Consider the following 16,109-nt stretch of genomic DNA (forward strand, 5'->3'; position numbering starts at 1 on the left):
AGTCTATTAACTGTTGTTAAAGCAGTAAAGGCACAGATAGAAAATGTTGACTAGGTATTACATTAAGGCCTATTATTTCTCTTCACATTTAGACAAGCTATTTTAAAAAATGCACAGTAATATTTTCTCTCTTCCTAGGAAAGCATTGAAGATCTCTCAGTAAACTTAGCAAGATATTTTAAAATAGGAATTTAATATCTTCTTATCAATTTGCACTGAACGAAGCTCCTTTTAACTATAGCAAATATAGCAATAGCGCTTAAGACTTATTTACTGCTTCACAGTCCTCTCTAAGCAATTTATAGAGCCATACTATTGCCCCCAATAACTGGATCCTCATTTCATTGATCTCAGAAGGAAGGAAGGCAGAGTCAATAGCAATAGCACTTAGACTTATACTGTATATCGCGTCACAGTGCTTCATAGCCCTCTCTTAACTCGTTTACAGAGTCAGCATATTTGCCCCCACAATTTGAGTCTTCATTTTACTGACTTCGGAAGGATGGAGGGCAGAGTCAACCTTGAGCCAGTCAGGATTTAAATCCAAATATGCTTTGTTTATTGTTTTATTCTGATTTTTTTTTAAAATGGTCATTTGTGCAAATTAGAAATGTCCAACGGAATTTCCAAAACCCTAAATTTTATTTTCGCTCTGATGGAGAAAAACTTTAATTGAATCAAATTGGAAAATAATTTCTTCTCCAATGATGAAGAACAGACAGTGATTATGGACCATTATTATGAATTAGCTGCCTGTATACAACAGGCTTATAGACCATGTAAAGAAAATAAAAATGTAGCTTAAAAACCAGAAACGACATAAAATGGCTTTTAAATATCTATGGTTGATTTAAAGCTACAGAATAACTATAATGATTTTTAAAGGGATCAATAAAGTTTTCACTACTTCTTGAACATAATAACCAAACCTAACTGTCATATTCTAGATACCATTAAATTTTCAGATGATGGTAGGATTGCCATCACGGCTCTATGAAATAGCTTAAAGTTGGATAGCTCAAATCCATGAATTCTCAGGGGGTGTGTGTGTGAACACATTCAGTCCTATCCAGCTCTGTCTCTTATTGAACAAGAACTAATTATTTCCTGGAAAAGTTATTTATGGATCTAACCGAGGGTCAGCTATTGATTTATCCATCCTACATGGGGTAGGGATAAAAGACATTTTAAAAAAATGAGTAGGTCTCAATCTAACCCCCAGATGGTATAAGAACAGCTGAGGAACTCTATGCAGCCATCGTTAGAACATGATAAATTTTGCCAAGGGTTCATATAGTAATTGGACAAGAGAAGAAATGGTCAATGTTTTGTGTTGGACCATAAGGATCCATCATGTAGGCTTCAAGATATTCACCCTCACCGGGATTTGGACTGCCCAACTGGGAAATATACTACCAAGCGGCAGCATTAACATGGGTAAGAGACTGGATAGGACTAAAAAATAGACCACTATTTGAGTTGGAAGACCATGGTATGCAAATGGGGTGGCATATGCCTTCCTATGGGACGGAAAACACAACGCTCACCAGTACTTTCAGAGGCACCATATAAAACGGGCCCTACTTGATGCATGGATAAGAATCAAACAGCAACATTACATGGAAATCCCAAACTGGTTATCAACTTTGGAGATGTTTGTACATCTGAACTTTATTAATTTAGGGAAAGTAATTACCTACAAGAACGTACTAAATGAAAGAGGTGAATTAAAATCTAGAAAAGAATTATACGAGGAAGGAATAGAACTAGAATGGTGGGCTTATCTACAAATTCAGCCCCGATATGTAAAAGACAAAAAAGAATGGGGCATCAAGAAAGAATCCATAGAATTGGATAAAATTTTATTAGGTGAAGACGAGAAAATGATTAAAAAAACTATACCAATACTTATTGGAATACACAATGGCGGAAGAGCAGGTAAAGGAAACTATGCTAGCATGGAGTAGGAATTTTGGTTATAAGATAGATTTGGACAATTGGCAAGACTTATGGGAAAGAAATAGAAAGTTAACTCTAGCCACCTTGTATAAAGAAAACTTATACAAGATGTTCTATAGGTGGCACATCCCATCCACAAGATTAGCTAAAATTAATAAAAATTTATAGCCATGTTGGAAATGCAATGTGCTAGGAACCTTTTACCACATGTGGTGGGTGCTCGAAAACTAGTGCCTTTTGGCACTAGATAAGAAGGTGGTTGGAAGAGATGTTAAATCAAAGGATAGAGTTGAGGCTAGAACTATTTCTATTAGGGATTACAAAATAAAAATATAGCAAAGGGGATTATATTTAATGTTGCATATTTTAATGGCAGCAAGACTAGTCTTCGCACAAAACTGGAAAAACAAAGAGATTCCCCTGGAACAAGAAATAATAAAGAAGATACTGATGTGTGCAGAAATGGACAGGCTGATCCTAGAGGTCAAAGACAAGGGTGAGACAGAATACCACGAAATCTGGAACAAATCGTACCAATGGTTAGGATCGAGGGAAAAAGGTCAGGACAGAAAAACAAGGGTAAGTTAAGAACTGGAAAATATGGTATTAATATACGATGGGTAGGAATTGAATATGTATATGTACTGATAGTAACTATATAAAGGGATTAATGGGCAGGTAATTTGACTGACTATCCATACCTATGTAGTGGATATAAACTGTTATTGCTGTAAGATCAAAAAAACTCTATGGAAATGATTATGCCAGAAATGTCGCATTATGTCCGTTTTTAATGTTTACCTAATAAAAACCTTAAAAAAAGATATTCACCCTCACTGGATTTACAGTTCCCAGATTTCTAGCTGTGTGGCTTCATCTGTTGTTAACATGTTGAAACAACATACTAATGTTTGAAGGGTATTTTAATTTATGGTCTTACTTAACATCACAAACATTTCATATTGATCCAACCAAGAACTCTTGTGATATAACAGCCTGTGGCTGTTTTACAAATATAACTAACTAGTTATATTTTACAAATATAACTAACTAGCCAATAACCCGGTATTACCTGGGTATTTATTTATAGGGGGAAAATGTCCAAACCAAACATAATTTCTAATTTTGGATTTCCCCCCTTGCCAGAGGGAGCTGTCTTGTGGAGTACTGGGAAGCCATTACCATGACAACTCCCTGTATGCACAGTAGAAGCCATTTTACAGCAGTACAGTAGAAGCCATTTGAAGGCACAACAGTCTGTATTGTAACAGAACATACACCACGAAGGGTGTTAGGGGTGTCTTACCCGCACAGTATTTCTTTCCAGAAAGTAAGTCATCTGTGTACACATTTGGTTGAAATTGCTACAGGCATTCCAGAGTTATGCTGGAACACACATGGACACACACACACACACACACACCACATTTTTATATACATAGATTTCTGAAGAACTTCCCCCGGGAGAAATCACCCAGAATGACATTATGGTTGGTTAAAGGCTACTACACTCCCTTGTCTTATCTCTTGGCAAAGACCATCATCCACCAAGGTCAGAATTTTTGTTGTATCCCAAAGACAGGGGCGAAATGGCAGTCACATGGACCCATACATTAATGGAGGACTCTTATTTGAATATTCAGCTTGTTTTCTCTCTCTCATGAAATCTCTTCCCAGTGGATAACCATCCAATAATGTTTCTACATTGTAATGGACTCAAATCTCCAATGGAAGATGAGAAAAATTAAGTAAAAAGAAATAAAATATGTAGCTTCCTCTCGAGGTTTAAGAAATTATATATGTGAATTATTTTGTGAAATGCACTGTTGCACTGAGATCCGCAAGAAATCATAAGAAAGAGTCCCCCTGCTATGATTATAATGGAGGATTTTCTATCATTATCCCCTTTTAGAGAGTTATGAAGTGGTTGTTCTACGCCCAGAGAAATGCTTATTGTATTCATTATACACCATTGTAAAATAGTTATGTTCATGGTGAAATAACTGTTTTACTGAAGGCAGAAGAATATCAAAACAAAGCTAACTCTCAAAATACACTGATTCCCACTTAATCTCCCAATTTCTGTCCTTAGAAAAAGCTATTCAAATATGTTACAAATGCCTTCAGATTTTTGTCTGGTTTCCCTACATTTGGATAAGAGGGAACTGCTGAACAGTCCCATATCATATTTCCAATTAATGTTGAAGGAGTCTTTCCAATTACATGATTTAGCTTCATAACCATTTTACAAATTGGCTTAGGTACAAAGATAACGTAAATCCTGCCAGTAGGTTTTATTTATACACTCTCAAAGGCCAAAATGAAGTATTTTCAGAGTGTATGGAAGACGGTGGGCCCTGCAATCCTCAGCAGAAAAGGAAGTCAGAGGCCCCACTCCCCATTATTTCAAATACTTCACTATTTCCAAGAAAAATAAGTCGTAAATGGCTGAGGCAAACCTTCTAAATTTCCATCTCTAGGAAAAACACCCTCGCTAATTAATGTGGCTTAACTTCCTAAGCCAAAGCAGAATGCTGATACACATTCTTTATCACTTGTATTTACAGCAAATTTACATGCTAGATAAGTTAAATTATTAAGAGGGGTAGTGAGAACACGTGTTAGGGTATTCTGGTTCTGTTCTCACATTGTTTTCCTTGAGTTTTGTCTTTAAAAAAAAAAAAGAATTCAAATGTCTCCACTATAACAAAGAATGTTCTTTTTGCGCCAACTCATAAAGCTCAAACTTGCTCAAGTAGCTGCTGATTCAGTTCTACAGAGGAATTATTGAGTCTGCCATCTGCACCTCCATAACTGTGTGGTTTGGCTCTGCAACCCAACAAGACAGACACAGACTTCAGAGATAATTAGAACTGCAGAAAAAACAATTGCTACCAACCTGCCTTCCATTGAGGACCTGTACACTGCACAAGTCAAAAAGAGGGCTGTGAAAATATCTGCAGACCCGTCACATCCTGGACATAAATGGTTTCAACTTCTACCCTCAAAATGACGCTATAGAGCACTGCACACTAAGGTAACGAGACACAAGAACAGTTTTCCCCGAACGCCATTACTTTGCTAAACAAATAATTCCCTCAACACCGTGAAACTGTTCACTAAGGCTGCATTACTATTACTATTAGTCCTCTCATCGTTCCTATCACCCATCTCCTCCCACTTACGATTGTATGACTTTAACTTTGTTGCTTGTATCCTCACGATTTATATTGATTGTTTCCTAATATGATTTGATTGCTTATTTGTACCCTATGACTATCATTAAGTATTGTACCTTATGATTCTTGACAAAGGTATCTTTTCTTTTATGTACACTGAGAGCATATGCACCAAAGGCAAATTCCTTGCGTGTCCAACCACACTTGGCCAATAAAGAATTCTATTCTATTCTATTCTATTTATGGTGCACATTTTGTGGCATCTAACTTTTTGAATACTGAAATTATTTTGGAAATTGGCCAATATTTAAACTGGGGCCCTTCCTTCCTTTTTCCCTCCTTGCGTTGCTGACGGACTCCGAGTGGTTTTGTAATCCTGCTGTACGTAAACAGGATGAAAACAAACAAGGAAGAACATAAATATTTAAAATAATGACTACTGCTCTTCCACTGAGGGCACAGGCATGGCATAACCACAAATACAGTAATAATTATTGTAACTGCTATAATAATTCATAAAACATAGAACAATGAATGTAGATTACCTAGCAGGCAACACTTATGAAGGGATCTTGGACTTGGACACAATATTTATTAAAAATGCTTTATTAAGAGAGGTTCCTGGAATACTGGAAAACAGATGAAATATGACACAAAATCTATCAAAAGCAGGAAAACAGAATGACTGTGCTGCAACCTCACTTGGGCTCTTGCCTGGAGACTTGTTTGGCCTTCTTTTCTTGTAGGATAAGAAAGAGATGATGATCTGGATGTCCTAATCAAATTATCTCAAGTGTGTCTTCTTAAATATATTTTGTATTGCCAACAATTCAACTGAAGAGGCAAAATGGGAAATGTCATATTTTTCTGAATAAGTCTGGTGCTGGAAGAGGCTGAGCTCACTTCTTCTACAGTGAAGACCAAGACAGGGCAAGGCCCTGTCATCCAATTCCATATTAGGGACTTTTTTTCCTCAGGTCTAACTGGCAGAGTTCTCTTTTTGTGACTTTTTTGTTTTGTTGGGGACGATCAGGTAGTCCTTGTGTAAGGACTGCCTTGGGTAGCTAGTGTTTGCAGTTAGGAAAGTGATATAAAAACAATATTGCAACAAAATGACAAAAACCTTTAGTGTGAAACTGATTAAAGTCTTGTCAGTTTGAGGCAGCTGCCAGCTACCGTATTTTTCAGAGTAGAAGGTGCACCTTTTTCCTTCAAAAGCTGAGGCTGAAAATCTGGGTGCATCTTATACACTGAATACAGCATTAATTGCCTCCCGAAACTCCATCCCTTCACCAAAATGGCCATGCATAGTTTTTAGAAGGCTTTCAGAGAGCTCCTGGGGGCTAGGGAGGGCACAAATGAGCAAAAAACAGCATATTTTGCCCCCCCAGCCCCCAGCAGCACTCTATAAGCTTCCTAAAGGTTATCCATGCCCGTTTTTTGACAAAAACTGGTTGGTTTTTGCCCCCCCCACCAACTCCCAGGAGCACTCTACAAGCCTCCTAAGGGCTATTGATGCCCTTCTTAAAATAAAATAAAAAAAAAAACAGGGCCGTTTTTGTGAAAAACGGACCATTTTTGGGAGGTTTGCAGAGTGCAAAACCTTTTAAAAAAAAATTTTCCTCTTCAAAACCTTGCTGCATCTTATACTCTGATGTGTTTTATACTCCAAAAAATACGGTAATTAAGGTTACAGAGCTGAGCTTGTTAACTAGCACTTAGGGAAGCTTTATATTGGGTCGAAAAGCAGATCAGGAAGACATAGTTTGTTTCAGCAATCTCTCTGTGTTGCAGAGGGTCAAAAAAAGGAGGGAATGGGTCACTGTAGAAGAGAACTTGGAGGGGGACAGCAACAACCAGTGATCTTCCCAGTGTCCCCCTCTTTCTCTGTCAGCCACATGGTCTACTTAATGTCACTTAGCAACCACTTCACCAGAACAAATTGCAGGCACTAAACAAGGACTTCCTGTATATTAAATAAAACCAAGATCAAAGGGCAGACTCAATGGATCATCGCTAGGTCTTTTTCTGCCATCACTTTTCTATGTTTCTAATATATTTTTAGAATATATTTAGAATAAATGTAGTGTTTTACCGTTAGTTGTGGCTTAATTTAATCAGGTAGGCCTTTAATTTGTCCAGATCTCTGACCTGAGCTTGCCGCTATCAAGACCAAAACAACCAGAAAAACATCAAACCATAAAACATCTTTTAAGTCCTATAAAATAGTAACATATTAAAATAACACTGTCATTTTAAAAAATTTACTGTAATATGATTTTGAGAGAGGGAGGGAGGGAAGGAGAGAGAGGACTTCTATAAAACACAACTTGAATGAAGCATCAAAAATCTTGTCTATAGATTTCTTTTTACTCACAAGTTCCTGGGCCAATGATTTAAATACCTATAGAAGAATTTATAGTGCCGCTGTCAAGGTAACACCGATAAATAGAAAGATTAATTGAATCAGATGAATCATGGAAAGTGTGCTGTTTTATAAACAGCATGATTAATTCCAGTAATTTAGAGTGTTTCCAATAAGAGGATTTTTATCAATGGGGGCTTCAAGCCAGAGCTATATTTTAAAAGCATTTTATTTTATTAAAGCTTAGCTTTGCAGCTTTTTGAAGACAATAGCAATAGCAATAGCAGTTAGACTTATATACCGCTTCATAGGGCTTTCAGCCCTCTCTAAACGGTTTACAGAGTCAGCATATTGCCCCCAACAACAACCCGGGTCCTCATTTTACCCACCTCGGAAGGATGGAAGGCTGAGTCAACCCTGAGCTGGTGAGATTTGAACAGCCGAACTGCAGAACTGCAGTCAGCTGAAGTAGCCTGCAGTGCTGCATTTAACCACTGCGCCACCTCGCAGTGGGTGGGAAGGGAAGAAGGATAGTGAAGGTGGAAGATTTGTTTGTCCATGGAGCTTCCCATTGCTTCCTGTTGCAGATCGGAACATTATCCTGGTGCTAGAGCAAGCAACTGATCATGGCTGAAAGATGATTTGGGGTGAAGTGATCCATGCAAACTGAAAATTCCCCCTTAACAGAAATATTTATAATCAAGACTGAAGACAAGAACAGAAGAACATACTTTGGGTGTTGTTCTGTTCTCACACCATTTTCCTTCACTTTTATTTTTCAGAGAATTAAAATTCCTCCACTGACTTCTTAGGGTGCCCATTTGGTGATATCTAACTTTTGGAATATGGAAAATACTTGTCCCAAAGGGAGGTACATGGACAATTCTGTATTTATCTTTATTTATTTATTGTGTTATATTATTGTGTTATATTATTCTGTTATGTTATATTGAAGGTAGTGACCCTTTGAGAGCTGTATGCAATGAAATTTCACTTTAATGTATGCCGATTAGTGTAAATTCAAAGTGATAATAAAGTTATTATTCTATTCTATTCTATTCCATTCTAATTCCACATTCTATTCTATTCTATTCTACTCTACTCTATTCTCTGGCATTTGGGTTGCATTTAGAATCTGTATCCTCAGACAATATAAAGAGCTGTGATCAAAGTAGTGAAACTTAAAATTATGCAACGAACATTTACTTATTTAAGGTGAGCAGTTCTGAGATGCATTAAGCAGAACTTGGGACCAGGCACTTATCATCAGGAGATAATTGACCTTATTTAAGTGTTAAATGTCCTGAGGCGAAGCTGAGTGTGCTTAAATCCTAGCAGGTTAATTATCCAGTGATTACAATAAACTTGAAAGGTATTACAGCTAAGAATCATTTGCACAATGATGCTATTAGAAAACTAAATTCAGCGATAATTAAAAGAAATGACAATAATAAAGTTCTCCAATCATGGATTTCTACATAATGACTATAGAATGGCAAGAATTGGTTAAAAGCATTAATTGCTTCTACTAAAAGTGCTGAAGTTATTGTGAGAAGCCTAGTCAATAAATACCAATGAGGTAAGCAGAAACACTAACTTGCAAATATGCAAATTTGGGTTTTTTGTTTATTTTATTTATGTTCCGCCTTTACTAGTTTTATAAATAATTTATGGTTCATCATAGTTCACAGTTTCAATGAATCATCAACATATTAACTCAAAATATTAAATTTTAATAATACTCATGGGTTACTAAAGAGATTTCCAAAACCAGTTATTCTATCTGTCTGCCTGTCTGTCTCCCGCCTTTACTATTTTTTACAAATAAGTCAACAAACATATCCAACACACTTTCTTCTTCTTCCAATTTTCCCCACAACAACCACCCTGTGAGGTGGGATGGGTTGAGAGAAGGTCACACAGCTGGATTTCATGTCTAAGGCAGGAACTCGAACGGTCTCCCACTTTATACTAGATTTCCAAAGTCCTCCCCTACCCCTGAGGCACCCTGTGCTCCACTTAATGTGCTCTGACCCTTCATTTAAAATTTGCACTGGAAAGAAAAGGATTGGAGCGATTGTTAAGTGAGATGCTTCACTTAACGGCCACTCGTACCACTTTACATGCCCAGCACAGTATTAAAACAAGGAAACTTCCAAGAAGCTCTTACTGTTTCATTCCCAAACAGGATGTCAACATAAGGCATGACTTCCATCAGTTGGTCCTTGTAGAACTGGCTAATGAATGGTGCAGAAAGATTTAAACTGAAGATCTTGTTGTTTGCAGAAGCTTGAGTTGCAACTTTCATTATGGATTCTGGTGACACCGTCAAGAAAAAACCCTGCAAAGAAACACAGAATAAATTCCTACGCACAGAGGGTTTAAGAAACATTGCTGCTATTAAGTGAGAAAAGAAATCCACATAAAAATAGAGGCCAGAGACACACAATTAAAGGTAAATGAAGGAAGAACTCAAAAACACCTATCCAATATGTCTATGGAGATTCTCAGTCATCCAGGTCATGGTTATCCCAAAGGTGCCTTTTTCAAGAGGCAACTGGACTTTCTGTTTTTCTTTAAAGAAGTTTAGTTTCTCATTCAAGAAGAATGATTCTTGGATGAGAAGCGAAATGTCTTCAAACAAAAAAATCAGAAAGTCCAGTTGCCTCTTGAAAAAAGCACCTTTGGGACACCCATCCAATATCCTAAACATGAGAAAACAAAAACAAACAAACAAACAAACAGGCAACTGTTTTAGCTGTGATTACTACAAATGTTTAAGCATTTCACAAGCGTATTATCTTTTTGATTCCCAATGGCTTGAAGAGGAAACAAGGAAACAAGGATTTGTCAATAAAAAATGAGGTGGAAAACTATTTTTCAGTTTATCACAACCATCACTTAGGCAGCCACCATTAGGAATTTGACAGCATAAACTTATACTTAAGAGAGAAAGAGTCAGCAATCCAATGAGAAACATCTTTGAATCTCTCTTCTACAAATCAAACAAACCATTACAGTATTAAGCAGTTGACCTATTATCACCTTTTCGTGAATAATTATTTTAAAAGTTCCCAGACAAAATTACATTTCTCTTTTATTTTAAGGGCTCAAACTGATCTCACATAGTATAAGTGGTCACAGCTGGTACAAATATTGAAAATGTGCAGTGATGGAATTCAGCCGGTTCGTACCGGGGCGAATTGGTAACGGCAACCCTGCGGGTCCACCCACCCACTTGAGTTTGATAGCCCTGATATAGAAAAATGACATAAACTCTGTAATAAACAACTGTTATTATTTTCCTAGTTCTAAAACAAAAGTAAAAATTATGAATTATAAAAAGTTATAATTTTAAAGTTAATTAATTAAATTGAAAAGTTATATAAACTATATAACCATTATAAACTATAAAATTTATTTTAAAAAGTAAAAATTATAAAAGCTTATGTTTTAAAAAATCTGCATTAAACATGTAGGAGCATAATTCTGTGTACATGCCTGCTCAGAAGAAAATCCAATGCATTGAATGAAATTTACATCCTGATAAATGCTTGTACGATCACAGCTGAAAAGATGCTTTGGGAGTTAATGGAAAGATGATTCAACAAACAAAAAAATCTCTACTCTCTTCTTCCAAGCTTTTAATAAAAGTTCAATGATGCATTCTGAATCATTTTCATATAATTATGATTACTATGAGGTTTCTTCATGTTTTATTTGTTTTATTTATGTAACATCCAATCTTCATCGAACAGTGTGTGTTCTGGGTACAATTGTGCTTAAGTAATCATATTATACATTTTTGTTGTTATAATTCCTCACCATCATATTAATATAATAGCATAATAATATAGTAACATTAACATTTAACATTTGACAACATCTTTTTTAACAACTCTCGTCTTTACCATTTCCTCCAACTGAATCTCCTCCTTTCTAACTTCTATTATTTAGTCATTGATAAAATATATCTTATATCAAAAAGTATTGTTTCTTCTTTATCCTTAACAGCAAATGTTGATCTATCCATTTCTGCGCAGTCTAAAATTTTCTTGATCACATTCCCCTCAGATTACTATGGGTTTTGAATGTGTGTCTATCTTTTAATGCATGCTTCTTGTTCATATTTGTTGGGCTTTTAAGTATTCACTAAAGAGCAAGTAACTATGGCCGACTTTGGTGACTATATACTTATAGACATTTATGTGATAACATACTAATTACATTTTAACAGCAGGTTTTTCACCTTTTTAAAAAAAGAACAACCTCAGTTGCTTTGACTTAATTATTGAGCATAAATGTGCAAAAGCATGTGCTACACTGAGATTTTGAAAGGAATGCTGCATTAAGTAACAGAAAAAACATTAGAAGTTATGAATAATGCTCACCACATTTATTATTCCTGAAATCTGTGCGGGATAAGGCTGAATATGCCAAATATTTCTCTTTCAAAACGTGCTACTAAATATATAATTAGCTTGTTTTCCATATCCACAAAGTGCTATAACACCTCTCAACCACAAGATAGTAACTGCAATGGGAAATAAATGAGGACTGAATGAAGTGTTTAAATAATTTATATGAGTACTGAAATAAATGAACACTTCTCAGGTCCCCCTTCCCCCTTTAGCTCTATTTAGAAATCTGAAAAATGTGATCTGTTCTTTAGATTTTGTGACAGGGAATAAAAAGACCAGGGAAATGACATATAAGTGATTGTTACTTACAGTGTCAGCATGGACAAATAATTACTGTCAGTTAATGGTAAATAACATTTATTCTAAGGGTTAAGAAAAGATTCCAATGTTGACATACAGGATTATGCTTTGATATCACAGAGAAGTCAAGGGGAGATCATGTTTCTAACAATTCCTCCTTACGATGTGTACATGATATACTGCATTTTTTGGAGAATAAGACACACTGGAGTATAAGACACACCAAGATTTTGGAGAGGCAAATTAAAAAAAAGTTTTTGCACTCTGCAGACCTCCCAGAAATGGCCAGTTTTTTTGCAAAACGGGCCCTTTTTGTCAAAAAAGGGGGGCATTAATAGCCTTTAGGAGGCTTGTAGAGTGCTCGGGGGGGGGGAGACACCCTGTTTTTGGCTCATTTTTCCTTCCCCAGCCCCCAGGAGCACTCTATAAGGCTATGCACGGCCATTTTTGCAAAGGGGGCAGGGTTTCAAGAGGCCAAAAATGCTATATTCAGTATATAAGACGCAGCCAGATTTTCAGCCTCTTTTTTGAGGGAAAAAGATGTGTCTTATACTCCGAAAAATATGATAATTTATCTGGTATTAATATTTCCTATCTAGTTATACACATAGTTCTCAAGGATATTTGCCTCTTCTGGAAAAGTGAGTGATTCTAAAATATGACACTGTCTATTTTGCAAATCCTTCTGTTGCACAATTACATTAAAGCCAACTCTATTGTCAATTTTGTGGCAACACTAAGTTTATTTGAGTGAGGTTTTCTGTTATTGACTTACAAAAGAATTAAAGCACTTATTTTCTGCAGTTATTTTGCTGTTACTTCTGTTCACACATTAACGTTTTGCAAATCATGTTTAGTGTGTTACCTCAAGGAATTTTCTACATATGAGTGGCACTAGAATTGATCAACTGCTGAATCTGTTCAGTGACAACAATTTTTAAAAAGTCAAAATTAAATCTTACTGTCATCCTCTCCCACACTTAGTTATCTTTATTGGCGTTTAAATCGAAATGAACTAGAAACCAGGAACAGATGGCAATTTGAGAGCTGATTCTCCACAAGGATATAGAACAATGTAGGTTTTTCCATTTTCTGTGGCTTGAAACATCTGTTGTTCCAAAAGAACTATAATACTGCCCAATGCACAAAAAACATTAAAAATTAAACATTCAACGAATACCGTATTTTTCGGAGTATAAGACGCACCTTCCCCCCAAAAGAGGGTGAAAATTTGGGTGCATCTTATACACTAAATGTAGCCCCATCCACCACTGAACTCCATTCTTTGGCCTCTGTCTCCCAGCAATTTACCACCTTGCAGCAAACAAGTAAATGGGCTTGCGGAGGCTGCAATAAGCTATAGCAATCCCTGCAGCCTGAAACAGCTGATGATCGGGAGGCGCTTAAACTTAAAGTAAAACTTGCTGTTTGCCCACGAGGCAAATTGCTGGGAGGCAGAAGCAGATTTTTTTTTCTTGTGCTAATCAGGCTGTTTGCTGCAAGAAGGCAAGTCAATAAATGCCTATAGAATGTTTAAATTATTAGACTTATTTTTAAAGACTGCTTTATTATTGTTCTAGACAGCTTACCAACATGAAGAAGCTTTTTAAAATAAATGCTTGATCAGAAGAGGCCCAGTGCTATTGTATCTTCTTTTAAATAGCAGAGAATAACTATACTTCCAGAAAGCACATCAATTTTAACAGCATTTGTACAAGTATAGTCTGAAATGTAACACTACAAACAGTGTATATTGTCTGTACTGTTTGCTGTTTGTTGCAAGGAGGCAAATTGCTGGGAGGCAGAAGCAGATTTTCCCCCCTTGTTTTCCTCCCCAAAAGCTAGATGCGTCTTATACTCCAAAAATACGGTAATCTTAAAGGTTAATGTCAAGATAGATGATGGTTGAGACAGAGGTGGTATTATACCAGTTCACCCGAACCGGTAGGGGAAATCGCGTGTGGGCCTGACCACCCAGCCTCTGTATCATCCTATTTAGGGATGTTTTCTGAGGACAGTGCATGAGTGGATGGGGTGCGGGGGAGCTCACACATATTTGCAAACCGATAGGGAAGTTAAGTGAAAACCACCCCTGGGTTGAGAGCCAATTTGATGAGAACAACAGGCCAAGCCAGTTGGTCGACCTTGGACCTGTCAGTCCTTCTCAGCCCTAGGAAAGAGGCAATGGCAATCTTGCAAAGAAAATTGCAGAGACTTGGCCTGGCAGTTGCCAAACGTCAATAATAATTCAGTTACACACACTTCCAAAAGATGATCAAATCACCCACAAGAGTCAGTCACAACATGAGGTCTTGAACAAGAGGGTTCAAGAAATGTGGAAAATATTTTTAAGGAAGAAAAGCAGACCCAGCCAGCATTATTCGCTTTAATGGCATGTTTGAACCCGTTTCTATCTGCCAACTCTCTGCTAAAATATTAGCTGACTGTTTAGGATTTTAACTTATTTGATCCAGAATGTGCCTGTTTTCAAATGCGACTGGGTTACGATGGCCAAAAAACAAAAGGAACCTTTTCCCGACGCTTTGACTAAAGCTTTTGGCATCCTGCAATTTGTATTGTTTATTTTAATGGAAACAGAGCTTCGTAAGTGGAAAATGACTAAGATTTCAGCTATTGTTTTATTTCAAGTGGGCAGTTTTCCCATTTTTGATGAAAGCTAAATTTCAAACAGCTTTTCTACTTAAGTAAAAAAGCTGAACTGTCATGGTATATGCTTATATTGAGGCTGACATTTTCTTTTAAATTAGTGCCAACACGTGAAAAGGAGAGGACTACTTTAAGACTGGAACAGTTTCCCTAATGTTGAAACAAACTCTTAATTGTTGCCACATTGATATTTATCATTACCACAGCTGCAAAGTAAGTTACAAGATAAAGTAATGAACATTAATAGCTTTGGAGCTTTACCTTAGGCATATCACAGATTATGCTTTAAAAATTAACATCAATTTCTAATTATTAAATGTCATGGCCACTACCCAGACAACAGCTTAATAAAAATCCCAAGACATTTCTGTCTTGGAAATGGATCTTGGCCTCTGGGAGGAAAACATAGCGAACATTATTCATAAAAATAGGTCACAGCTATCACCAAACCCAAAGTCTAAAATATGTTGGGAATTCAAAGGTGGATGTAATGGGCTGGGAAACAGGATAATGATTTGCACAGCATTATAAGCGCAGAACATCTGCACATTCTTCCTTTATCAGGAAAATATGTAGCCCATCTCCCCAGGTACACTAACAGGTGGCTAGCCAGAGCATCAAGAGAGCTCTTAGGGAAACTAGAGATATATTGGCTCCTAAAATAAACATTTTCAATTGCCAAGGTTTCTGTAATCTAATTCCCACCCCCTCCAATAAATCTGTTTAAAGAAGAGTCTGAGAATCTAACACCGGGGTGGGGTGGGGTAGAAAGCATGCTAAGGGTATAACCAGAGTCTCCCCAAAGGAATGGCCCGCAGCCTGTCTCCTTGGTACAAACTGATACAGAGTTTGAAATACATCAGTAACTTGTTATCTTTAGATGATCCCTCAGCAGGGGTGGATTTCAAAATCTTTTACTACCTATTGTGTGGGCGTGGCCTATTTTGTGGGAATCGCTTGGCGATCATGTGATTGGGTGGGTGTGGCCAACTTGATGTCACTCACCAGTTTTCATGGATTGGGTAAAATGTGGTGAAGCTCACTTAACAACATTCTTGCTTAGCAACCAAAATTTTGGCCTCAATTGTAGTCATAGGTCAAGGACTATCTCTGCCTTCCTCTGCATGGTAGCCTTGTCCTGGTAAACTCCTTCTCCTTTCTGGCAATTTTCCTCTGTTAGAGGCACCAAAATAATCCAGACAATGCAAGGTCCTATCC

At 36.9% G+C, this 16,109-nt stretch overlaps 1 protein-coding gene across 2 annotated transcripts in view; it reads right to left on the reverse strand.

Annotated features, from left to right (window-relative positions):
• Window positions 1-16,109, reverse strand: part of ADK (adenosine kinase) — a 280,019-nt gene that overhangs the window by 95,545 nt on the left and 168,365 nt on the right. For both annotated transcript variants that reach the window (XM_032231651.1, XM_032231652.1), the window contains exon 7: window positions 9,674-9,844. In XM_032231651.1, coding sequence (XP_032087542.1) covers window positions 9,674-9,844 — 171 coding nt within the window. The remainder of the gene's footprint in view (window positions 1-9,673; window positions 9,845-16,109) is intronic.

Source organism: Thamnophis elegans, chromosome 15 (assembly GCF_009769535.1).
Source record: "Thamnophis elegans isolate rThaEle1 chromosome 15, rThaEle1.pri, whole genome shotgun sequence".
NCBI classification, from domain to species: domain Eukaryota; kingdom Metazoa; phylum Chordata; class Lepidosauria; order Squamata; family Colubridae; genus Thamnophis; species Thamnophis elegans.